Here is a 23,979-nt window from a genome sequence, read left to right as displayed (position 1 = left end):
AACTAGCCCAAGTTTGTAATCCGCACACGTTCGGAACCAGGGTACAAAGGCACACCCATGTGCGCACATCGAAGAGCTGTCGACGTTAATTATGTGAACTGAAGAGGTAGGAATTTCTCCGAAATTCAGATTTCCTCTTTTCAGTCTCGGGAAATTGTGAAGGGTTAATAAATTATTTGAATTTCGACGCCAGAGACAAATGTCCCGGTGCAGTTCGCACCGCAGGGAACTAGCCTGCCAGGATGTCTTGTTGAAATACAAAGCGGACGACTGAATGCGGCTGCTTTGAGCCCCAATTCCGATAGGAACATCTCAGCAGCTAAGCGTCGATCCGTCTGCAAGCAGCACGAATAGCAGTGAGGAAGGGTGCTAAACATTACCAACTAAAAAGTATCCCAAATCTGCTTTCTTCAAATTACCTGAAATTCAGCCATCAAACAAGCGTTACCAGGAACTTTTAAAAAGAAGACTTTGGAGGCCACGATGTCCCCGAAGTTTAGTGGGCTAGTTGGCTACGTTTGAGAAACATTACTTGCACGAGAGGACAGGACAGACAGGAACAGAGCATGCATTGAACTGCGATCATCCTGTGTTCTTCCGTCCTGTTCTCTCGTGCACTAAGTAATAACGTTCCCGAAGTTTAATTTCCAATGTTCCGCAGCGGGGCTTTCGCGAAATTTTGGTAAATGTGGAGGTCAATAGATATTTTTAATGCGTAGCATTCTTTGGCGAGTACCCCATAGCCAGGAGCGTGTAACGCCCTGCATTCCCGCAAAAAATGCAGATATCGCGAAAGTTTCACCTGTAATCGTTATAATTGCGTAAATAAAGATAATTGGTTGAACAAAATTTTGAAAAACTAAAAACTAAAAAATAAGAAAAAATATAAAATAATTACGAAAAAAGGGCGAACCGTGTAACACCCTGCAGTTCCACAATATTGCAGATTTCGCCAAAGTTCCAAATTTAATCGTTCGAATAGCGTAAATGGAGATAATTGGTTGAACGAAAATTTGAAAAACTAGAAAATAACAAAAATATAAAAAATTACGGAAAATGTCAAAACGTATAACGCATGGCCTTTCCACAATAATGCAGATATCACGAAAGTTTCACCTGTAATCGTTATAATTGCGTAAATGGAGATAAGTGGTCGGACAGGATTTAGAAAAAAACAAAAATTTGGCTGAAAAAAAAAAAAACCCAAGACAGGCTTCACAAGAATGCGCACACTGGTAGATAATTCTCTGAATTTCTGCAGGTGTGGATGCATGCGACCGTTGGGAGGGGGGTATGAATCATTGCGAAACACCATGCATGCCTAACTAAACAGCACGGGGTAACGAATGAGCGCTAAAGACGCGAGAGCTTGCCAGGAGACGCGGAGATCTGCGGCGTTCACTCCATAGGCACAAGCTGCTTCCGCCGAATTCCCGCGAGCGCACAGGTGTCGGCTGGCACCGGAGCGCGAAACACGAAACGCCGAGAGGAAACGCGTTCCCTGGCGCCAAGTTACGTGCAGCGCCCGACGACTGGCCAGTGGAGAAAACGCGCGAATATTCAAAGCGCTGTGTCACTGCGCTGCCCGAAGCCTGAACAACAGCGTTTTTGTGCTTTGCTCGCACAGGCCTGTTTCTCCGGCCGCAGAAATCAATTAAACACGCAATTTCAAACATTTAATCGCCATCCATCCCTCCTCCCCCGTGCAATGAGAACATTCTGTCCCGTACAAATAGGCGTATTCTCAACCTCGGTAACCTGTTCACACGGATGTGGTCGAGCTTTCTTTTAGAGTCGTGGGCCTTGTTAAAGTAGACGTCGGCTGTTCATATCTACTGTGTCAGGTTTTCTTTTGAAGGGTGCTCTACTATACGCTTATGCTGGTGTGAGTGTTGGCTAGCTGATGATTACAATAAATGCCGGGTGAGGCAGAGACAAACGTTTGGGGGGGCTTAACGCGCCGTCGGTACACAGGCGATGAGGCGCGCCGCAGTAGAGGGCTCAGAGTTAACTTCGACCACCTGGGGATATTTAACGTGGGCCTAAATCTCGACACTGCCGTTTTCGCTGCCGGCGACTTCAATCCGCAAAGCGGCCACCACGGCCGGGATCGAACCCACGTCCTTAGCCGGCTCAGCAGCACAATGCCACTTGAGCCACCGCGGCGAGTACGAGGCAGTGGCTGCACGACCAGCCATACGCATCACGTTCAATCATCTGCCTCTTAAAAAAATCAAATCAATTCCGCCTAACGACGACGATGGTTGCAACGCCGAGCTTTTCTGCGCGCGAAAATCAAACAGCGAAGCGCCAAAATCAAAGCCGCTGCAATCAAAGTCAATGCGTCAAAGAACAAAGTGCAAACCGCCTGACAGCAAACGAATCCCTCACTAAAAGCTGAGCCCCCCCTCATCGTCGTCGTTCGAAGCGGAGCGTTCAAAAAATGGCGCAATGCGCGAAGGACCCAGGTTCACCATCATCGTCATCATGTGCACTCCATTGTCTAAAGTTGGCTTTCCTGCAGTACGTTTCGGTTACGACACCTCCATCAGTGAGACCAAGAAAGCTTCGCTTTAAAACCGCCGGATGTGCCTCTCGTGATGGCCGCAGTCTCGAGAGAGGGGCGCGCGGCACCTGCGCAGTGGGGCAGCGTGACGCCAGAGGCGGAGCGACGGTGCGGGGGCCTCGGAGTGGAAGCACGCCGTGTGCAAAATAAACGTCAAAATAAAGTGTCCCAGTAAAATACAAAAAACAAGCATAGGTAAATAAAGGTGCCTCAGCAGAACTTCGAAAACTTTACGTGAGCCTCTAACGGATCTGCGACAGATGGTCTTTAATCTTTAAGTTTGCACGTCCTAGGGCGTGTTCACTCACCGTCACGGTATGTTATCTCCACGGCTGTAGGAGCAAAACTACAATGTTTTCAATGTAACGTAGTTGCGGGAATCGAACCCAGGTTTTATACGTGCACACAAATTAGCTACCGGTTCTGCGGGTCATTAGGCATTTAACGGCCTAAGAACAAGGCCACGTAGCAGCGTACCAGGTGACGCGGATTTAAAAGAAAAATAAAGTTGTAACTCCAAATGTCTAGCGGGGCGGCGAAACTGACGCCAGCACAGGCCAAGACATTGTGTAAACGTTTCAATTTTTTCCCCGCTGGACGATGGTTACACCTTATGATGGCGGCTCGTGCCTTTTTTTTTCACTCTAAAAATATTCAGCAGCCCTTCAGCAGCAAACTTATCCCGAATGTCACCCGTCATCCACTCCGTTCCCCCCATAAAACCTCGTAACACTGATTAAAGTGTTGAGCTACACGTTACGGGCGTTGATTTCCTAAAAGTAAACAAAATATTATTATCCTAATATTGTATCGCATGTTTCCAGCACAAAAATACGAACGAAATCTGCAACCTAGTGACCTTTCTCGAATATAAGCCACCCTCTCTCATACTTCACAACACACGCATCGAAATCCTGGATGAACCGGACGAACTGTTACGCCCCGCGAACTATATCTCGCCGCGGACGAGTTACGCTCGCCGCCTTCAGAGGGTACCCCGCTGCACCCAACTACGGTTACGCGCGCGAGTCGGGCGCACGACACGCTCTATTCACACTCGCATAAAGAACTACGGGCGACAGCAGACAATCCGCACAAGCCGGCGAATGCGTTCGCCAGACCCCGACTGCAAACCGCCACCAAGGCCGCGTTTTTCTGTCGCCGTGCCTCGCCGGTTAGCCGATCGTAAAAAGAAGCAGCAGAAGCGAAATAATTGTACCGCCACGGGGAGGCTGGAGGAGAGTTTTACTGCAGTTAATAAAACGCGCTGACACGAGGCGACGCGATAACGGGCAAAGGCGAACGGTCCGTCCACGTCTTCGGGGGTGACGGCAGCCATGGAAGATTCCTCCGCAACGGAAGACGACGGGCAACAAGACGAGGTTTCGCTGAGGCCGAGCTCGCTCGTCGACGCCGCCATGACGTAAGGCGGACCGTTCAGTTTTCTTTCCTCGCCATCTCGTTGTCTTTATTTTTATTCCTATAAATAGCGCAACGCTGCTAGCCTTGTGGATTCGCAGCCGATCGATGATCCGCAAGCTTATCCGATCAGCCGCGCAAGAGGTCGTGTATGTCGTAGGGTTGCGTGCATGCGTACGCGTTATGTCTGAAGGTCACGACACCGGTTATCTTCTTCTTATCCCTCTGCTCCGCTTCGCTCGCTATTTCCGGCCCTGTGCCTTGTGGCCGCTGAAGCCAATACGAATGTTGATCGCAGCAAGCAAGCAAACAAAAAGGGCCCATCACGGTTTATTTGAATGCGTCAGGCTTTACACAGTGCGCGTATACGAGGCAACCCTACGGAGCGGAACGTAATTTATAGGCTTTATCTTTCAAGCCTTTCCGGCGCAAGTAATTAGTGAAAAGTGCACAGTTCTGTACTAGAACATATATACTAGACAACCAAACACTTTGCGGCTGAAATTACATCAGTCACGGCATGACCACAAATAGATCACTTTCTGTAGCAATGATAAACGGAGTAACTTTTATTCGCCGATATTTGATGCAATTGCTTCGGTGAATTAGTAATCTGCGCGGTATACGTCCATAGTCAGTACCTTTTTGTACTCCATTCTTTACTCTCCTTTTCACAAGCGGTAAAAAGAAGAACGTTTAACGCGGCCTGTTGTTTTGGACACTATCCCAGGCTTCGTGCCAGAAATCGAGTCAGAGGTGGCAGAGGTCAGAACGAAAGATAGATGCGGTCTTTCTCACGCGCGAGATCGCGATAAACAACGTGAGAGCACTCGGCGACTATCGGAAGGGCTCATGCAAAACTTGCAACCGTGTCGACAGCACAGCGCAAGTGGCGCGGAAAGCGATTGCGGCGGTATAATAAAAGACAAGGTCTTCGAGCCAAGACTCGGGCTTTGTACGTAGACGTGCGCATTCGTGCGTTGGTTTTTCTTGCTATCCATTCGCTGCCGCTGAAGAGTAATCCTTTCTTTGACGCTTTCTCCATCGCCTCGTCAATGCTTTAATTTTGCTGAAAGCGAATTTACTCTTCACAAAAAAGAACAAAAAAAGCTCGTGAAAGGGTAGTACGGCTGTATTTACTAACTCCTTACGAACTTTACTACCCCCCCCCCCCCCAGAACGGTACGTAGGTCCTGCCACTAAGTGTGTAACCGTTACTAGTCTAGACCGCGCACTTAGTAACTGCTGCTTGTTAGATACTAAGATTCACTGATTGTATAAAATTATATGAATTATTAAACATAACTACAGCACTTTTCCCACTCCAAATCACAATTAAAAAGCTTTTGCAAATACACATGCATGACTTGTATATGCTCACATTAAAATGCATAATTCTAAAGTTGTCGCTAAAATATTTCATTTTTGCAACAAGTCCACCGACTCTATCAGAGGACTTTCCGCTGCTGGTTATAAAAGCAAGAAGGGAGCAGATGTATGTTATTGTACTCGCTCTCCTCGTTCGTCTCGGTTTTATTGCTCAATTTATTTGTTTGTTGTTTACGTGTAATATGTGCGTGTTGAATGTGTCTATGTCGTGCTGCGCGCTCAGCAGGTCCACATTGCCCCGCGTAGCTTGTTTTTGGTTATGCATGACCATTTGGTAAACAGCGCTAAGTACCTAGTTTATACTGGGACAAGTTACTGGTTAGTGTTCTGTTAGTAAGTGCCCCGACCTTTTTTAAGAGTGTAGGCCCGCTTCGTGGCTCCTCTTTTCGCCTGCCGCGTTTATCCGAATGCAAGCGTTGTTTTTTTTCATGCTTTGAAATACTCGCCTAATCTATAAAAAAGGTCTGATCTATTGCGTGACGCGTGTGCTGGCATACTTGTAGGTATATGTCGGCGCTATTATGTCGATGCACTGCTCAGACAGCCTTCAATACAGGCGCACAGAGCAAGATGTCAGAGGGGAATCCGATAACAATGACACATCCCGGGTGATAAAACGGCGATGATCTATAGCTGCCCGTGACGTCGACGTGTTTTAACAACTATGCGGAAAATAGGTTATCTTGACTTTTTTTTTTCTCTCGCGCGGAGCTATGACCGACTGACATTGATTCTTTTTTTATTTGTCTTTGGTGTCAATACAATGCGTCCATTATTAATATCTTATTGTTAACTCACGCACTCTAGACTGAAGTACTTGGAAGTTGGAACGTGAACGACCTCCTACAATACGACCCGCATGCACTTTCGTACACGGAGTCAAAAGTTGGCTCGGGGGACTACAGAACTTGTCCTTGTAGACAAGGGCAACCATACACGCAGTGAATTATTCGCTGGTGGGGACATACAAATGTACTGTACCACAGGGACAACAAACCTCGCGAAAGTCAGGATGGAGTGATATATTATACAGAGGTGCACAGACGTAAGACTGGCGGCTTAGCACGTTGCGGCTACGGGGCCAACTGCAATCTCTTTTCAGTCGCGACATTTACAGCAGTCTAGTCAGATATATACAGACCGCACTCAGGTGAACTCAATACTACATGGAACGTTATATAGGACCTTTTGTTTAGTCAATGGTCATGTAGACTACCTTCACGATCATTTTCGGTTTGCGGCATAAATATAGTGGCTGTGTATACAGTTGGACGCTTCATGGAAGACTTAGGCAACTTTCAATACCATAGCGACCTCCGCAGCTTACTGCAGGCAGCAGCTTGGCAGAGCTGAAATAACCGAACATATACACGTCGCGACAGTGAGGGATCCAAGGAAGCAGCGGCGAGTAATTTGGAAAGGAAGGGGTCTTTGAAAGGCGTATGGTGTAAGCCCACTTATAGAATTGCATCGAGCATTGCGTACTTGCAACGCCTAAAAGAGGCAAAGGCCTGTTAACATTTCTACCAGAATTACTCATTACTGCGATTTCCGGCATATCTTTGACAGCACACATTGTGCCGGTCTAACAGGCCCTTCTTCCCGCACTGTTTATTCGAATCTCTAATGTGGTTAGGCTCCTTCGTTTTAAGCTAAAAAAACGTACGCTCCGGCGTATACGTACGAACTGAACTTTTCTTTTTGGCGAACGGGGTACTCTGTGATAAAATAAGGAAAACGTTGCGCTTTACTGCTCAGTCCACACTCAGTTGAAAGCAAGTTCTAACAAATTCTTACGAGATGTCACTAATTCGTTAAATCCGGAACTTCGTTACGTCGAGAAGGAAATTTTCGCCCAGCAGATTAAAGTGCCTTCGTAAACTTAAGAATCTTATAAAAGTACGACACAGAAGGCTGGGATAATTGATCGTGGAACATACGTATTGGCGGGGCGAAAGCTAACATGGACGAATTCGAAAACAAAAAACATGCGACGAACTTTCGTCCTGCGTGGTTTTAACAAAATCAATTCCCGCATCCTTAGTTTCAATACATATTTGAAGAGATTTTTCCAGACTGGGCTATGGTGAAAATTATGTGCGCTAAACGCGCTTCCCCACAAGTGTGCGAGGCCAAACATTTTTGCACTACATCCAGTTGCGATCTGGAATCTAGCTATGCGAATATCTGGAATTCATTAGATATCTGGATGTGGATATTCGAAATCCACTGCGACCTGGAATCTAACCAGCAATTTCGGCATCCGCGTGATGAAGTGCGCGCTAATAGCTGAAGTCGATTCGCGGTACTTATAACTCACAGTCAAACTACGCTTTGTAATGCGGTGCTTATGCACTGCATAAAATGACGCAGTCTCGCGGCAAGGTGTGAAATGTGGCTCCAGCAAGCTCGGGGAACAGCCCTACGGAGTAAATAAGGGTGCAAAAAACGCACCGGGGAACGGGGGAGTAAATAAGCGTACAGAAGCTCACGTGCATGGGGTAGTGCTAAGGGAGTAAAAAGGGGTGTAAAAGGATCACCTCGAAAAAGCGCTCAAAAGCTCGCCTTCGAACAGTGGAGTACACGCGGGTGCAAAAAGCTCACCTAGTAACTCCATTGGCTATGGTGGATGACGGCGTAGTCATGATGACGGCGTGTTTTCTTCCAACTAACAGCTGTCACGGACGTGCAGATATAAGAGTAGAGAAAGCCGCACCGATGTAACCAGCTTTCCCCAACAGAAAGAAGGCACTCGAGGGATGAGCAGTCGTTTGGAAGATCTGTAAAGCACAGTCAGGGGCGAATCGAAGAGGCTCGCCGTCGTTTTCAGCACAGCCGTGCGCGCACTGTCACCGAGAACGAGAGCGAACTGCGGCCACGACTTTGCCGGAGGCTGGCAGCGGTGCGCTAAAGACCACTTCACCGAGTGCGGTGCCGTAAGTGTATCGCGTAAACGCTCGCGACTGTACGAGGTTTGGAAAGTGTGGGAGACGAGGGAGGGGGGGGGTGCACGACGCGGGTAGAATAGAGAAAGGATGGAAGCACGAAATGAAATCGACAGAGAGAGAGAGAGACGTCAAGGAGGGAGTAAGTAACAAGCCGGTGGGCAGAGAGAGAGATAGTACGCTGCAAGGGAGATTGCGTGGGAAAGAGAAAGCGTGGAAGCGGGACCAGCAAGTCGACAAAAATCTCACTTGACCGACTTCGGAACGAGAAAGTGCGGAGAGAGAAAGCCGGTCTCTTTTTTTCTTCTTCTTTACAGCCTCGAAATCCGCTCCTTGCAGCCCGCGGTAGTTTGTGGGTGGTCAGGTAGATAAAAGGAACGGGGGAGGGTAAGTGGGTTTTGAACGAAGAAGTGTCGTAGCGCACCGATCAAAGAAAACAACGCGCACGAGCTCCCGCACAAGGTTGTCCAGTTTCGCGTCTAAGAGCGGGACAGGCAGGTCGGACGACTTTCTCGAGAGCAGCACTGCCGCCACGAGCGAGCGAGAGAGGAGAGACGGACGACAACCGCGCCGCTTGGAAATTGGACAGAGGGGAAGAACAGCGGAGGGCGCAAGGGGGAACCCTGCAGGACACCAAGGAACAGCACAGGCACGACCCGTTATGCCGCGGTGCGTGCCCCGGGCAGCGCTCGTTTGATTCCGCCTTCCACGCGGGGTCGTTAAAACGCCGACTGCTCGTTGCGTAAGCGACGGATTGTTTGAGCGCGCGCGAAAGAGGCTGCAGATGCGCCCACGTTCGACGCCTTTCCCCGCCACGACTAAGGAGGAACTCGTTTGAGCTTCGCGCCGCAGCGGCTAACGAGTTTCTAGTTGCGTTGTGACAAGCCCTGCCTGTGTATAGAGGTAACGAACGAATCATGGCGGTTTAATTAGTTCCGACTGAGCACCACCTTATAAGAGACGCCGTAGTGAACGATGTCGAACCGTGCCGTGTGCGACACAAGAGAGCATGGCAATTCAAGGTATGGCATACCCACAAGCTGATTGATTGATTGATTGATTGATTGATTGATTTATTGATTTATTGATTTATTGATTGGATTGATTGATTGATTGATTGATTGATTGATTGATTGATTGATTGATTGATTGATTGATTGATTGATTGATTGATTGATTGATTGATTGATTGATTGATTGATTGATTGTAGGGTTTAACGCGCCGACGCAACACAGGCGATGAGGCGCGCCGTAGTGGAGGGATCCGGATTAATTTTGACCACCTGGGGATCTTTAACGTGCGCCTAAATCTTCTACACACAGGCGTTTTTGCTTTTCGCCTCCATTAGAAAAGCGGCCGCCGCGGCCGGGAATCTAGCCCGCGACCTCGTGGTCAGTAGCGCACCGCCTTAGCCACTGAGCCACCGCGGCGGGTTATGATCACAAGCTGCCGCACTACAATATTAAACAGAGCTTGGATACATCGGGTTCCACCATGAACCAAACTCCTTTCTCCATTATATCGAAGAAAAAGTTTGGCATCTCAGATACGCTGCACTAAGCTACCTGAAAGTTGGCTTTGCCGAATGCACCGCCGCGGCGTACCTGCTCCCTTCCAACTGTTTCCCGCACTGTGGATTTGCCGGTCGTCAACTTTGATGGCCAAATCAAACACCCTGCTAATCGTTGTATTTCTCTACAGCTAATTTTATCTAAAATAACTGAATTTACCAGAGCACAGAGATAATTCTGATGACATTCTTTATTTCTATGACGTTTCGTTGAGAAGTTATCAGATGTGCAATTGCACACTGGGACTAAGTTGTCAAAAAACCATAGAACATGATGTTATAGAGTGTGTGTGTTGTGTGTGTGCGTTATGTTGTGTTGTGTGTGTTGCTTTGTGTGTTGTTTTGTGTGCGTTGTGTGCGCGTGCATGTTTGTGTGTGTGTGCGTGCCTCGCTGTTTCTGACAAAGATGAAGCCGATCGGCTATGGAAAGTCCGTCCTCTTCTTGACGTCATTAGAAACGCCCGCCTCACACTGCCGTGCTCACCAAACGTCTGCGTTGACGAGCAAATTATTCCCTTCACCGGTAAGTGCCCAGTGAAGCAGTTCGTTCCTGGGAAGCTCAAATTAGCAGGACTGGAAAACTTTAGCTTGGCAAGCGCTCAAGGCCTTGTCTTAGATTTCGAAATCTTTCAGGGGAAAGGAAGCCTATAGCACAAGAGAGACAACATGTAATCTGTGCTGCTTGTTCCCATTGCCGCAATACACTCAAGAATTTCGAGGGCAGAGGCTTCGGCGACATCTAAAGATTTTTTTATTATTTATTTGCAAAAAAAACCCTAATATCAATAGAGAGAAAGAGCAAATAAAAATAATGAGTTCTGCTCAATGTAGTCAGAAAGAGTCAACATTGTCCTGACGTGTAATCTGTTGCACATCGAATTTACGAGTGAAATGAAGAAGATAACAGAAAAGTCAAGGCAGATATAGTGGCGGTGAATAAGACATTAGTCTTTCATGAGCTCGTAAAGCAAAATTAGATAGCATCACAGAATTTTTAAATACATGAGAACGATTTTTCTTGGTGGCGTCGATAGAAAACCTCCGCACTGAAAAAAACGCCATTTTTTGTTAGCATGAGTGCCACCTCGGAACTACAGTTGCATGAAACACCAACAGTAGGCACCACCAGTCTCTACTACAGCTTGGAAAGACTTCGGGTTTCGCTTGCAGCCCATTTTGTTCACGCAGCAATGCGTTCAATACGTTGTGCAATACGTTGAATGTACAATACGCTGAATGTGGAATACGTTGCAAGCGGGGTCTTAGGAGGTGACATGAAACGAAGAAATCCCGTCCCTGCTCTATATGGAAGGCTACTACGGTGTCGCACCGCCATACGTCCAATCCGATAAGTCACTGTAAAGGTTGCTTCGCTGCAAGCTCACTCGCTATGATAGAAAGCCAACTTCGACGGTCAAGATATGACATTGCGCAATGTACATTCGAACAACGGCATATAACACCCATATAAGACAAAAACCAACATGAAGCGCGTTGGTGTTGGTAAAAACCGACACCCCAACAGCGCGCACTACCTATCCAGGGAGATTGGCCATTAAGCCGAGTATAAACCGAAAGTAAAGTTTTGTAAAAGAGTAATGTGGAATGTGACTGCGTCCGCCAAGCTAATTTGCATTTAAACTCACAACCGTCGATACAGTTCACATGTCGCGTTTAGCTACAATCGTCGGGCACATTTTTCTTTTTCAGCAGAGTGTGGTTGGGGCGAACGCCTGGCGGGCTGTTAAACTCCACTTTTTTTTTTTTTTGGTGGAGAAGATGAGGGTAAAAATGGTCCTATTTTTGTTTGTAGTAGTCAGCTTAAAATTCAAAATAGACAAATGCTTAAACGTCACGTTCAATTATCTTGAAATAAACACTTCAAGTTAGACTATGTCGAGCTTCAGTTGAGCCACGGTCGTGGTGGTCGCGAAGGGTCGGTCTTGTTTACTACTCAACACACGAGCATATTAACTTGTACTGCGTTCCCAACAGTTCCAACTGTCCAAGATATAAATAAACTTTCCGGTTCCGCTATTTCCAATTATACTACTCGCCATGTCACTCCGCAATGTTCTTTGGGTATTTCAGTTTGAGGCAAGAAATAAGAACACTCTCAAGCAGAAAAGACCGGTAATCGTGGTTTGATTAAATCACATACGATTAACTTAAGCCATATGTGTTGGAAATAAATACTAATTGCGCAGAGCGATGAAGTGTAATTCTTCAAATAACTGTGCCCTTTTCGCCTGAGTTGTTATTGTAGTACATGGAATATTAGATTGCGCGCAGCTATGAAGCCAGCAGTCCGATTGAAACACCGTAAGAGATAACGTATGCCATTCTATCGGAATAGCTTCAAATCAGACTGGACAGTCTGTTGCACCAACATGAAAGCCGTATGGAAGAATAGTCGTGGCTCCCAACTTTTTGTATTATGTGTTTTCAACGTTCGTTCAACGTTGTTTCGTTGGGGAAGGGGGAACTAAAGGGATTGCGTAAAACTGTTCGTAAGTGTCAGGCTAAATCTTGGAAGCGTGTAAGAGTCACGTGACTGCCTCCTCCACCACCACTCCGCAACTTTTATTGCAGATTGGAGGGCAGTGTGATGTGTAAGGTGCGTGTTACAGCAACAAAAAAATTGGCCGCGTATCTGCTCCTTTCGTTGCAAGTTTTGTCGCAAAACGATAGTCGACTGGCGCCCTCGGCAAGCAAATGCCTCCCTTCTCTTTCCCGCTCACCTCTCATGCTGCTCCTCTCCCCTCTCATTCCTCCCAAGATAACCCGCTACAGGTTTGCTCAAGCCAATTTAAATTTACCGCGTTCCACTGCTCCAAGTCGGGTGCCTCGATGCCAGCGCTACCGTACAGCGGAGACGCGCGTGAGTCGAGGCACCCAACTACAACGTTTATAAAACCACGTTGCCCTACCCCATAGAGTTTCTTACTCTATGCCCTACCCCACGAGCGTTCCAAGCGGAACGCGAAACCTATCTAGTGGAACATTTGGTTGCTGTTGCCATTTTGATTTTTTTTGAATTCCGCCAGGTAGCGCGGGCAACAGCAGGCGAGAGTTTTTAAAGTTGATGTATTTTATTTGCTATCGCCAAAAGCAGGCAACCGTAATTTTCTAATAAAGTAACACTGCAAATATCACTCATGCATTGACTTTCTGCCTTATATTTGCGTAATGTCTTGTTCTTGTTCAACAACGTTGACAAGTACGAACACTAACACCGGACTTAGACGTTTAGATTTGGCTGTGAGCAAGTATATAAGCAACTACATACGTAATTAGCAGCATCTGTGCTGCTTTGGCCGGCTGTCCGGATCGAGTGACAGACAGACATACAGACAGACAGACAGACCAATATTTTCCCGCTCAAGTAGCCCAAGAAAAACTATCGTGTTTAAAAAAAAAGTAAAGCAAACGCAAACGGTTTCGCCTGCGCAGTTCGATTAATGGAAACCTAGCTGGTTACATTCTTGAGAGCCGAGCAGCCAACCGAAAATGCGCACCACGCTTCAAGTAAACCACAAGGGTAGCAGCCAAGGTCAAGTTACTACAGATAAAACACGATTTTCCTGCAGGTGTGCAAGTTGTGGGAACCCGGCAGTAAACATGTTCGAAAAAGAGATAAAATAAGGAGAACGTCAGAAACTGGCTAACAAGCTCGAATTCCTGGTAAAAATATCTACCCCGGTCCCCTTTATCGTGACCTTAGCTGCGCCAGCACTGCAGACGCTTATCTATTCGCAACGGGGCCGTAAAATTCGCCACCCGCGAATGGATTCCCGGTGTTATCAGGTGCGCGGACCTTGACAGGACAAGTTTCGCGCGGAGAAGCTAAGATTTCAATATTTGCCATCCTCTAGTCCAGGTTTCATGATAACAAAAGCACAACCTTGACACGGCTGGCACGCAAGCGGAACGTGCGATACAGTGCGTATTACGCGGTGGACACTGGTACGCCTGGTAGCCTGTTGACGAGAAGTTTAACTCATCACCCAAATAACTGGCGGGTGGTACCGGCCGCTACTGCCCTGCCTCTGCATGTGTCCTGGACCTCCAGGGGCAGTATTCTCGTGTTTGTCCGTTTTGAAAATGTCCGTTTTGCGTCCGCTTTATTGTGACGTACTTCCAGTTGTAGGTGGGCTTTCGGTTGACTTTTGCGCAACTGTTCTTGCAAACACTTTAAACGACTAAACCCATTTTAAACTACCTTTTATGAGGTTATGGTTCCTCCAGTGAACCAACAACAAGGCGACGAAAAATCGACTGCTCCAAATCGTCTGCTCCGAGAAGGCACGGCTCATAGCTTTGGAGGTTCAATTTTATATTCACAAAACAAATTTGATTAATCTTCTGCAGTAATATTGCTGCATTTTTGCAGCCAGAGGCAACTTTTCACCCTGTTCGTGAGCCATGCCAAGGACAAGTGGAACGTGCCTGCCCGGTACATGACGAAACGCTCGCCGAAGCGCGGCTCCCCTAGACAGTGGCGCCAGATTTCCCTCTAGTGTATATTAGTATGAAACTATGCCGCCGCGCTTGCATGGCGTCAAATCCGGGTGTTCGCTTTTAGCCAATCAGGGCTTGCTCAAAACGGAACGCTTTTGAAACGAACACAAAACGGACAAAACACGAGAATGCCGCCCCAGGAGGCTTCAATCCACCATTGGCGCAAACGGCATGTAACCAGCGCAACGGTGAGAGAAGCTAGTACTTCTTGCACCGTGAGGCGGATATGTTTTTACCAGCGCACAGCACATTTAATTTAAATTCCTTTATGGTCGCGGCGAAAGAAATGCTTCGCATTACGATTATAACGAACTTAGCCACAAGAATTCAAACTAGTTTCATGTCATTCATTTCCTTATTCAGTGCCCCACAGTAACCATCTTTTTTTTTCGTGTCCGCCATTTTCTCTTCCCTAATTTCCGCCTCTTTCGATTTTTATTCTATCTACTGCAGAGTGTAAAATTATTTGCACCCATCAGGGTGTAAAAACATTAACACCCTTTTTCCACTCTTAAGGGTGTAATTAAGGGTGCAAACAACATGAAGGAGGTAAATTATTATCTATAACTTCCATTTTTACACCCTAGTCTTAAAAACAATAAGAACACCCTTTGGAATTTTTGCTGTTTTAGCACCCTTACACCCCAGCAGAAACAACACACCCTTTTAAAGGGTGATATATCGTTCATTACACCCTTTCAATGGGTGTTTTTCTTTGTTTTTGATAGGGTGTAAGGGTATTAGTAATAGACAAAACGGGTGTAAATCATTTCACAGTCTATGGGAGATAAATTACTCCCCCTACACTGCAGTCGGGATCGTGGAAAACTTCGAGAGAAGCGCTATTTCGATTAAACCGACCTCGTTACACCGAGTGTTCACTGCATTCCCTCCTTGGCCACGCCCCCTACCCCGTGCATCTGGTAGACTCACCGGCGCAACCTTCCCCCTACGTTCCAAACACGAATCGCCGGTATGCAGGCGATGTCGCATGAGAGGATTAATTTCGACCTCCCACGGAGATCAAAGCGCTGCGTCTCGGCAGGCTCGGCATCTGTCACCATCCGTATATTTGTTTGGCGTAGTTTCTTTTCTACCCCGAGCACCGCAAAGAGTGCGCATGCGTGGCGAAACCTGCGTCGTCACCGTCTACGACGAGGTATGCAGCGTACCTTTTACAGTTGGCCTGTCTGTCCGCGCTAACACCCGCGTCTCATGGCCAGGAATTCGGGGTAAGCGACGTCGCTGACACTTTGGTGCTCTAACCAGTCTACGCCCACAATTTCACCAGCAATGGGTACACGTCATATATAGCGGCAGCATAATCAGGCAGCGAAAAGGGCGTAAATTTGAGTCGTCTGCAGAAATGGTATATACAGGCCATGGACTCGGAAGCAAGACGTTTATAGGAAATTTCCAAGATGGTATGCAATTGGCCTCAGCAGTTGTTCAGAAGTGGTGTAATATTTTTACTCCAATGACAACCACTACAAAAAAAAAAAAGTCAGGGCCCTTAATTCACCCTGTAAGGAAGGATGACAAAAATTGCACGAAACAAACACGTTTTTTTTTTTAATTTGCGATTCAGCATACTTCCTAGTTAATTACCGGAATGAAACTTGGACCGGCTGTAGTTTTATTATAGCGGACAAACATGGGGCTTTGCATTTTCCTCCCGTATAGAAGCACGTGTATCGACAGCGGACGGGAATCCCGCCATATTTACAACCTCACCGCGAACTACATACGTAATTAGCAAAAGTTGATGAAATTCGGCGCAATGTTATAGAGCCGTCCCAGCGGCTTATTTTCACATATAATTAGTTTCTAGGTACTTAAGATAAAACAAGAGTTACAGTCGTTTTTTGTAACCGCACTCTGTCCGTAGGCAGCCGTGTACTGACAGCAGCCGGTGTAACGATTACAGCTTCACTGCAAACTAATTATTTCCCACAAGTAAACTAAACTCGGCTTTCTGATAGGGTCTTCCTAGAGGCGAATTTCAGTACAACTTTTTTTTTTTTTTTTTTTCAGAATACCTACTGTAGATTGAGAGCTACAGAGCATTCCTCTGAAAGTTGGCTTTGCCGCAAGATTAAATTCTGCCGACGCGCCTTTTTTCTACACACTCGGTCGACGCACGAATCTCTGGCCAGAACTGGGCAGAAGCTAGCCTATACCATCTCCGCCATAACTACGAAGTATGGTATACTCGGTTACAACTCAAGAACGGCACCACCTCGTGTAGTGTATCACTCCGCTAAAGCACCGGACCCGTGACGTCAGTGCGCGCGCGTTTTGAAAGGGGTTTCTATGAATGCGTGATATCGTCTCCTTGTCTCACGCAGTTTGTTTGTCGTCACTGGAGTCGTTTATAAGCATATTTAGTCCACAAAATCACGGGAACGGCTCACGCCATGTTCAAAATATTCCCAGTAACGCCCTACTTGCGCCGCGCGGAGAAACATCCGGCTACGGTGATAAGGCACAGCGGCAACTTCCGTGTCACCGGGTATAGCAAATGTCCCTTATCAACCTTTGACGGATCCAGAGGGGGGGGGGTCCGGGTGCCTTGACAGCCCCCCCACCCCCCTTTAATTTTGGAATTGATACTTCCAATAACCCTCAGGTTGTAGAAAAAGACTAGTTGATTTTTACTACTTCTTGTATTTTTTGGCTATCAAAAATTCCGGTGAATAAAAAGCTACTATCCTTCTCCTCACAATCATCATTACTGATAGAAGCGGACCCCCACCTCAAAAAAAACCTGGATCCGCCCCTGTTTTCACCTGCTCGGTGACGCTGGTGCACCCATCCAATCACTACACTGTGACACACGAGCCTCTTCAACTTACCTGTTCTGGACGGTCCTCGGGTAGTCCGAGGACTGTTCTTGGACCGGAGGTCTCATAGGAATACATGGGAAAATCTAGCACTGGTTCTCGTCCCGCGCAGTCCTCGCACCATCCGGAACTGATAATCGAGAATGTCTAATGTTCATCGAATTTATCGCCGTCATACGTCCGCTACGTAGCCCCCCTTATGAATGGTCTCTATCGTGCAATTCAATAGCAAGCTTTGGTTCCAGACTACGCCGAACGCACCGAAGATATAATTACTCCAGCCGCTACGAGTGGCTCCAGATTGTTTTGCACACAACGTCGAGCCCACGCGGATGTTATTCGACTCCACCAGACAGACATGTAGCGCGCCCGGCGACCTTGAATCGAACTCTCGACAGCGTGCTATTCCTAGCATCATAACACGCACACAGACGGCCCGCAAAGATTGGCCGGAGCGGAGACTGATAATTGAGGCTCAAGGCCTTCGCTTCACCGGGCCAACTTGGAGTCTACAATGACCTCCGTGCACGTGTTTTCCCTATGGCGTCTAAACACAACTGCAAATACACTCAAAGACGACAACTGTTGCTTTGTGAGTGTACCTTTATATTAGCGTAATATTTTTCGTTTTGTTATTGTATTATTCATCTGTTAGTGCGTAGCATTTGCCGAGTGCCCCCACAGCCAGGACTGTGTAACGCCCTGCATTTCCACAAAAATGCAGATATCGCAGGAGTTCCTCCTGTAATCGTTATAATGGCGTAAATGGAGATAACTCGTCGCACGAAATTTTGAATAACTAAAAACAACAAAGGTAAAAAATACGGAAAATGGAAAGCCGTATACAACGCCTTGCATTTCCAGAATAATGCAGATTTGGCGGAAGTTCCACCTGTAATAGTTAAATTAACGTAAATGGGCATAATTAGGCGAACGAAATTTGGAAAAACTAAAAAATGAGGAAAATATAAAAAAAACATTACGGAAAATGGCGAACCGTGGAACGCCCTGCATTTTCACAATAATGCCGATTTCGCGAAAGCTCCACCTGTAATCGTTATAATAGCGTAAACAGAGATGATTGGTCAGACAGGCTTTAGAAAAAAAAAAAAATTGGCTGTAAAAAACTCAGTCAGGACAAGCGGCATAAGAATGGTATACGCATAGTAGACAATTCTCTGAATTTCTGCAGAATTTTTTCTGTCTCTTAATGCGGAATGTTTGTTTTTTCTTTTAAAATCGGTTAATTGTCTAGGGATGCTTGCTATACATTTATTATTTAGCTATCGTTTTTTACAACGATAGCTAAACCCCACAACGGTTTTTACCTTGGGACCACCCAGCGTTTTTGCACCCATTCACGTATCACCTACGCGCTTTAGAAATAAAATTCAATTCAATTAAAAAAAGAAAGACAAGTGTGCACTTTCTGTTGTACGCACCAAAGCTACAAATTAGGCGTAATAGTAGTACTAAACGTTTACTACTACTACTACTATATTAGCTTAGGCAGAATTTGCTTTAGGCAAGAAAAAATATAAAAATAAACGTTCAGTTTGCGTTCGCACTGATTTCGACGGTGAAAACAAGTTGTTTACAGCCGCGACCTCGACGCACGCGCCCACGAGCAGAACTAATTTCTCCGCTGTGTTCCCCGACAATTTGCGCAGCTGGCTACAACTAAAGCTCCCCCCGAACTCTTTGTACCAGGAACGCGTAATTTTTCCCAGGAACAGCTGTGCCAAGAGTTGCCTTTTTTTTTTCGCTCTAAACAGTGCAGCGATTTGGCATAAATGACAAACCCCCTCGGGCATGTCGCTGTAAAACCCGGTCTAGCCACGTTCGCTCTTTCTCTTAAAACCGTTCTATCGCCCTTCAGCCTTTGATGCCCAGTGTTGTCCAGGAGCAACAACTCAATTTTTTTTCTCTCGCACTTTGTGGTTTTTTTTCGAGATTTAACACCACCTATCGACAAACAAAGGACCCCGGACCTTCAAAAATTAAAGAAGAGAGGGCAGCACGTACTTCCGAGTACTAAAAAGAATACTGTTTACTCGTGTCAACTCGCATCGAGCACGGGTGGCTCAGTGGGCCAGTGACAGGCAACCGAAATTGTGTAATTTCGTTGTTATTACAAATGATAGCAACACAAACTTCACGCAATTGTCTTCACTTCAACCATAAATTATGGTTACCAAGGTAGCTCTCTTTTTCAAATGATATATGGGCAGCCAGTGCCCGTCGTAATGAGCCAAATTTTTTTTTTCCGGCTTCATATTTGCGATGTCGGAAGTCCTTTTAGATCATAGAAAACTGTTCACATGATGCCCAAAATAATAAATTTTTGGGCATCACGGGGTTAAAGGGGACATGAAAATACTGTAACGGCCACTTTTGTCCAGTACCGCTACTGTTGAAGGATGAGACCGGCGATGACGCACTCAGATGAAGGTTTCAGATGTTCAAATGTTAACTGGTTTAATTATTGACACTTCGATTTAAAACATAGAGACAAAACGTTCCAACTGTTACATAAAAATAGGAGAAAACAGGCAATCAAGAGTACTTAACGAAACATAGTTGGCGGGAGAAGGGCTCCCGGCGTCTGGCCCCGACGACCGGGAGCAAGTGGCTCCCCTGGTTCAGCTGCCGCAATAGCCGGCGGAGCCGCCGTATATCCGCGTCAAGCGGTCCGGTGGGGTACGTATCGGGGGAAAAAGTGCATCCTGGAGTGTGCGGACCTAATGGAACAAGGCTTTCTGCAGCCAATCGGCGAGACGCTTCTTAGCTCCAATCAGCCACATTTTTGAAAGGAAAAAGGAACCAATCACGGAAGACCGAAAGTTCAAACTCGAAGGCGCCCGTTTCTCGCAAAAGAATTACTGTTGAGAATAAAGTAACGGTGTACAAACTCCAAAGGGAAAAAGACAGGCGGTCGTTTGAACGAGACCGGGGGTTCGGAGCACAGAGCGGCCCGCTAGACGCAACGGGGGGTCGGACGCCACTGCGGCGCGGTAACCTAACCCTCGCAACAGCCGCGTCTCCTGGTCGGCCGACGGGCAAACACACGCGCCGGAGCCATTTCTAAGAAAAAAGGGGACCAGGGCCTAGCCGCGTCCGAACCGTTCTCACACAAAGCACTTGGAAGCAAGAGCCCTGAATGTGGGCACAGAACTCAAAACAACCAGAAAACATCAACAGACCTCCGCTTCGCGACAATACAAGCTCGGTTCATTAAAAAGGCTGTTCTGTCCCGATAACAATACCAACTTTACCGCAAAATTCACACAAATAACCCAGATATTAAGGGAAACATATTCAACAGTGGCGACTCCGCTACCACTTTCTGGTATTTTTTTATGACGTCACAGAAACTTGCTTGCGCGATTGGCGGCCGCCGAGTAAGAAGCCACTGCCAGAAACGTGACTGTGCGGTTGTATTGGGGGCCTCCAGTTTCGTTTGATCGTGTCACTTGACTGTCAACGATCAGTTAACACACTTATAAAAATGGTTTTAATGCTGGCCCGTATTACGTCACTCCTGTCCTTATTACGTCACTGTGGCGCGAAATTTGAGTTTTTCAATATTTCTGGGGGGGTAGGGGGGGGGTTGGTTAAAAAGCGTATTTTGTGGCTGGTAGGGAGCTGGGCGAGCTACCAAAGCCTAGTTCTTTCAAGCTGAACAAAGTTGCACTTCGTCTTCAACCTCAAGGTGCATCTTGACGCGCACCGAGGCAGCCAATAAAGTGGGGTATAACGGCGTTCATTCCACGTGCTGCAAGCTCCACGAACGTACACGAGAGCTATCCGTCGGTTGATTTGATTGATTGTATGGTTTAACGCGCCGACGCAACGCAGGCGATGAGGCGCGCCGTATAGTGGAGGGCTCCGGATTAATTTCGACCGCGTGGGGATCTTTACCGCGCGCCGAAATACCGTACACACGAACGTTCTTGCTCGTCGCCTCGGTCAGAAAAGCGGTCGCCGCGGCCGGAAATCGAACCCGCGTCCTCGTGCTCAGCAGCGCAACGCCTTAGCCACTGAGCCAACACGGCGGGTCTCCGTCGAAGACACCGCCACCGAGGCTACAAGGAGTCGAACCCTCGACCCCGTAGCGTACGACGCGCTCCGCCATCTGAGCGACCGGAACATCAACAGAGCGGGCCGACGCGGGAAATCACGACAGCGGAACGAACGCTCATCTGGGCGCGATCACCGGCGGAGGTCAGTCGCCCAGTCACGCTGAGAACGACGTCTGGCCGCCCTTGCCGCCGCCAGCCCATCGGCAAGGCCTCAGCTCCGCGGCTTCCTGGATAAACACGTTCGAAAAGTCGCACGCCCCCCTCGGGAGGCGAAGGAAAGAAAGCGGTTCGCCTCGCCGACACAAACTCGTCCGGCAAGTCGGCCGCCGGGCGGAGGAGAAAGCTCTTTAAACGCTTACACGACTCGCAGCTTTGACCCCTGACCCCTATACGCTTCGACCCCTTTTTTCCGAACGCTGGCTTCAGAAGGAGCCGTGCGTTGCGTTCCCACTCCTCGACGCCGACGAGGCGTCAAGGGACAAAGGAGTGCGTACACAAGAGCGCGCGGATCATGAGAAGCTCCTTTGCTGCGTGGAAAACTTCCAGGGCGAACACATCGCGGGCTTGTTTCGTTCCTTTTCGCGCGACTTGTGCGCCAAGAACAGATGAGAACTGCGGTGCTGGGCGGAGTTGATCGGACTCCCCTAAAGCGGTCATTGGTGTCGCTGTTTACGAGGGCCGTCGGGAACACGGTGTAAGGAACACCGTGGTGGGGCAGAAGCAGTGCAAAATGGAGAGGAAGTGCGAGGCACTATGACTCCCCAGGAAATTGGGGTGTTTATGTCATAATCCTGCTGTGTCAGCGGGCGAGAAGAAACAACACTTCCAGTTATCTTCGACGTTTATGTCATTTTATTCGCCCTCGTATTCATTTTGCCGCTTATACTTTTTCGCGTTTCTTTTCTTTTTTTCGCCTTACTATATTCACCCCTATCCGAAGTGGCAAGCCTTGCCGTTCATTGGGCTGACCTCTTCAGCATTCAATGAGTTCAGTGAGATAAAAATACTAAAAAAGCAAGAACCGGGAGGCGTGGGAATTAGCTGAAGCGTATTATATCATGCAGGGAAAGAGCGAATGACTGTGTGATACCTCGATTGCTCTGTACAATAGCGATATGGGCTTTCTGAAAAACGTGCTATAAACATATATGTTTTTGTTATCATCTGTGTATGTGTACGATCCTTCTTTCTCGCCCTCTATTTTACTAGGGAATATAAGCACATGCGTACCCGAATAAAATGCTTGGAAGTTAGCGCCTGTCTCGTCTACTCTGTTTCTTCGTGTTTTTTGTTGCGCTTCAAATCATGGCAACTATTCACCAACTAGTCCAGCAAGAATTTCTTCGCCATTCATGGAAAAGAACTCTCTCTCTTTCTCTCCCCCTCTCGACGCAGCACAAGATTCGCTGCTTAAACATTCTCCCCTACACTTCGTGCACAGTTGGACCATTTCGAACGCGTGTAAAAACGCCCAAAGTGCACTCTTCGTGAGAAAGTTAGATTCGCAGCACCACGCCAAGCTACGAATACCGCAAACGCGCTAACAAGCAAACAACACCCACGGTGATCAACGGCACTTTCTATGCGAAATTCTAACGCAACTGTTCAGGTGTTCTGACGTTGCTATGTATTGAGGCAAATAATTTCAGAGAGACGCATATTGTACGTATACAGTGAACGCTGCCCGAGGAACGTGGGTGGCGCGGGCAGTGTTTTGTGCGGAACACTTCAAACAGGGCGCAGTGTGGCCGGTCTAGACTCTGGAGAACGCTGTCCTCGCGGGTAATGAGGCTGCCCATAATACGGCTGGAGCGCTCACAATGCGCTGCGCTGCTGTACGGGCGAAACTTGGACATATAATACCAACGTCCTTGTCAATAGGGGCACTGGAGCCGCTGTGGGTTGCTTGCGTCGGTGTACCATCCTGATAAATTGAGTTACGAACAACGGAGCGCGTGGCTTTCAGTACATCCGCGCAACCTGGCGACGCGCCGCGCATGCGCAGTGCGAACACGTTACGATAGTTGGTGTCCACCGTTTATATGGAAACACTGTCGATCGGCGTGTGAGCATTTTTGGTTTGTCGCCCCACCACATTCGGCACCCGTTCATGCAAGCGTTATCTGAGTGCAAACGGCGCGCGCAGCTGTATTCCTTTATTTTCTTTTCATGTCGTGCTGAGCGCCCAACGGACGATGGATCATGGGAACACGATGGTCTTTCAATATTAAGGTTGGTCACGAACTCTCGTAACTTGTTCGCACTGCGCATACGCGGCCCGTGATCAGCTGATGCGCGGCGTGTCCTGGAAGCCACGCGCTCCGTTGTTCGTATTTCAATTTATCACGATAGTACGCTACAAATTCTTATGTTCCTGTCTAAATAACAAAAGCCTTCCGATCTAAATAAAACGCGTCATACGTGCACAGACTTGTTTCCGCTTCACGTGAAACGGATCAGACGCCTGTATTTGAGCGACAGAGTAAATTCCGTTAAACGTAATACCAGAGTCCTTGAAGGACTCGGGTAATACGGAAGGAGCGCACGTATATTGAGGAGCGTGGCGTATTTCCGTAAACTTACGGGTGTTATGTCCGTTTTGTAAGAAACGGAACTCGGTTCTGTATTATAACAGTCGTTTGG

General features: G+C 47.5%; 2 protein-coding genes across 4 annotated transcripts in view; one reads left to right on the top strand and one right to left on the bottom strand.

Annotated features, from left to right (window-relative positions):
* The window catches only part of Mmy (UDP-N-acetylglucosamine pyrophosphorylase mmy), a 78,543-nt gene that overhangs the window by 39,080 nt on the left and 15,484 nt on the right, over window positions 1-23,979 (bottom strand). The window contains exon 1 of one of the 2 annotated variants that reach the window (XM_077694188.1): window positions 7,979-8,290. The exons of the other annotated variant lie outside the window; for it this stretch is intronic. Within the exon in view, the coding sequence (XP_077550314.1) occupies window positions 7,979-8,019 (41 nt within the window). The 5' untranslated portion in view covers window positions 8,020-8,290. Of the gene's footprint in view, window positions 1-7,978; window positions 8,291-23,979 lie in introns of those variants that run through there. 2 annotated transcript variants of the gene reach the window in all.
* The window catches only part of Cdc50 (cell cycle control protein 50A), a 50,879-nt gene continuing 30,731 nt past the window's right edge, over window positions 3,832-23,979 (top strand). Inside the window, exon 1 of one of the 2 annotated variants that reach the window (XM_077694189.1) lies at window positions 3,832-3,989. In XM_077694189.1, the coding sequence (XP_077550315.1) occupies window positions 3,904-3,989 (86 nt within the window). In that variant the 5' untranslated portion in view covers window positions 3,832-3,903. Of the gene's footprint in view, window positions 3,990-15,611; window positions 15,644-23,979 lie in introns of those variants that run through there. The other variant, XM_077694191.1, reaches the window with a different exon arrangement.

Source organism: Haemaphysalis longicornis, unplaced genomic scaffold (genome assembly GCF_048455015.1).
Source record: "Haemaphysalis longicornis isolate Haplotype H1 unplaced genomic scaffold, Haemaphysalis longicornis Haplotype H1 scaffold_12, whole genome shotgun sequence".
In the NCBI taxonomy this organism is placed as follows: Eukaryota; Metazoa; Arthropoda; class Arachnida; order Ixodida; family Ixodidae; genus Haemaphysalis; species Haemaphysalis longicornis.
This window is presented reverse-complemented; position numbering and strand designations above follow the sequence as displayed.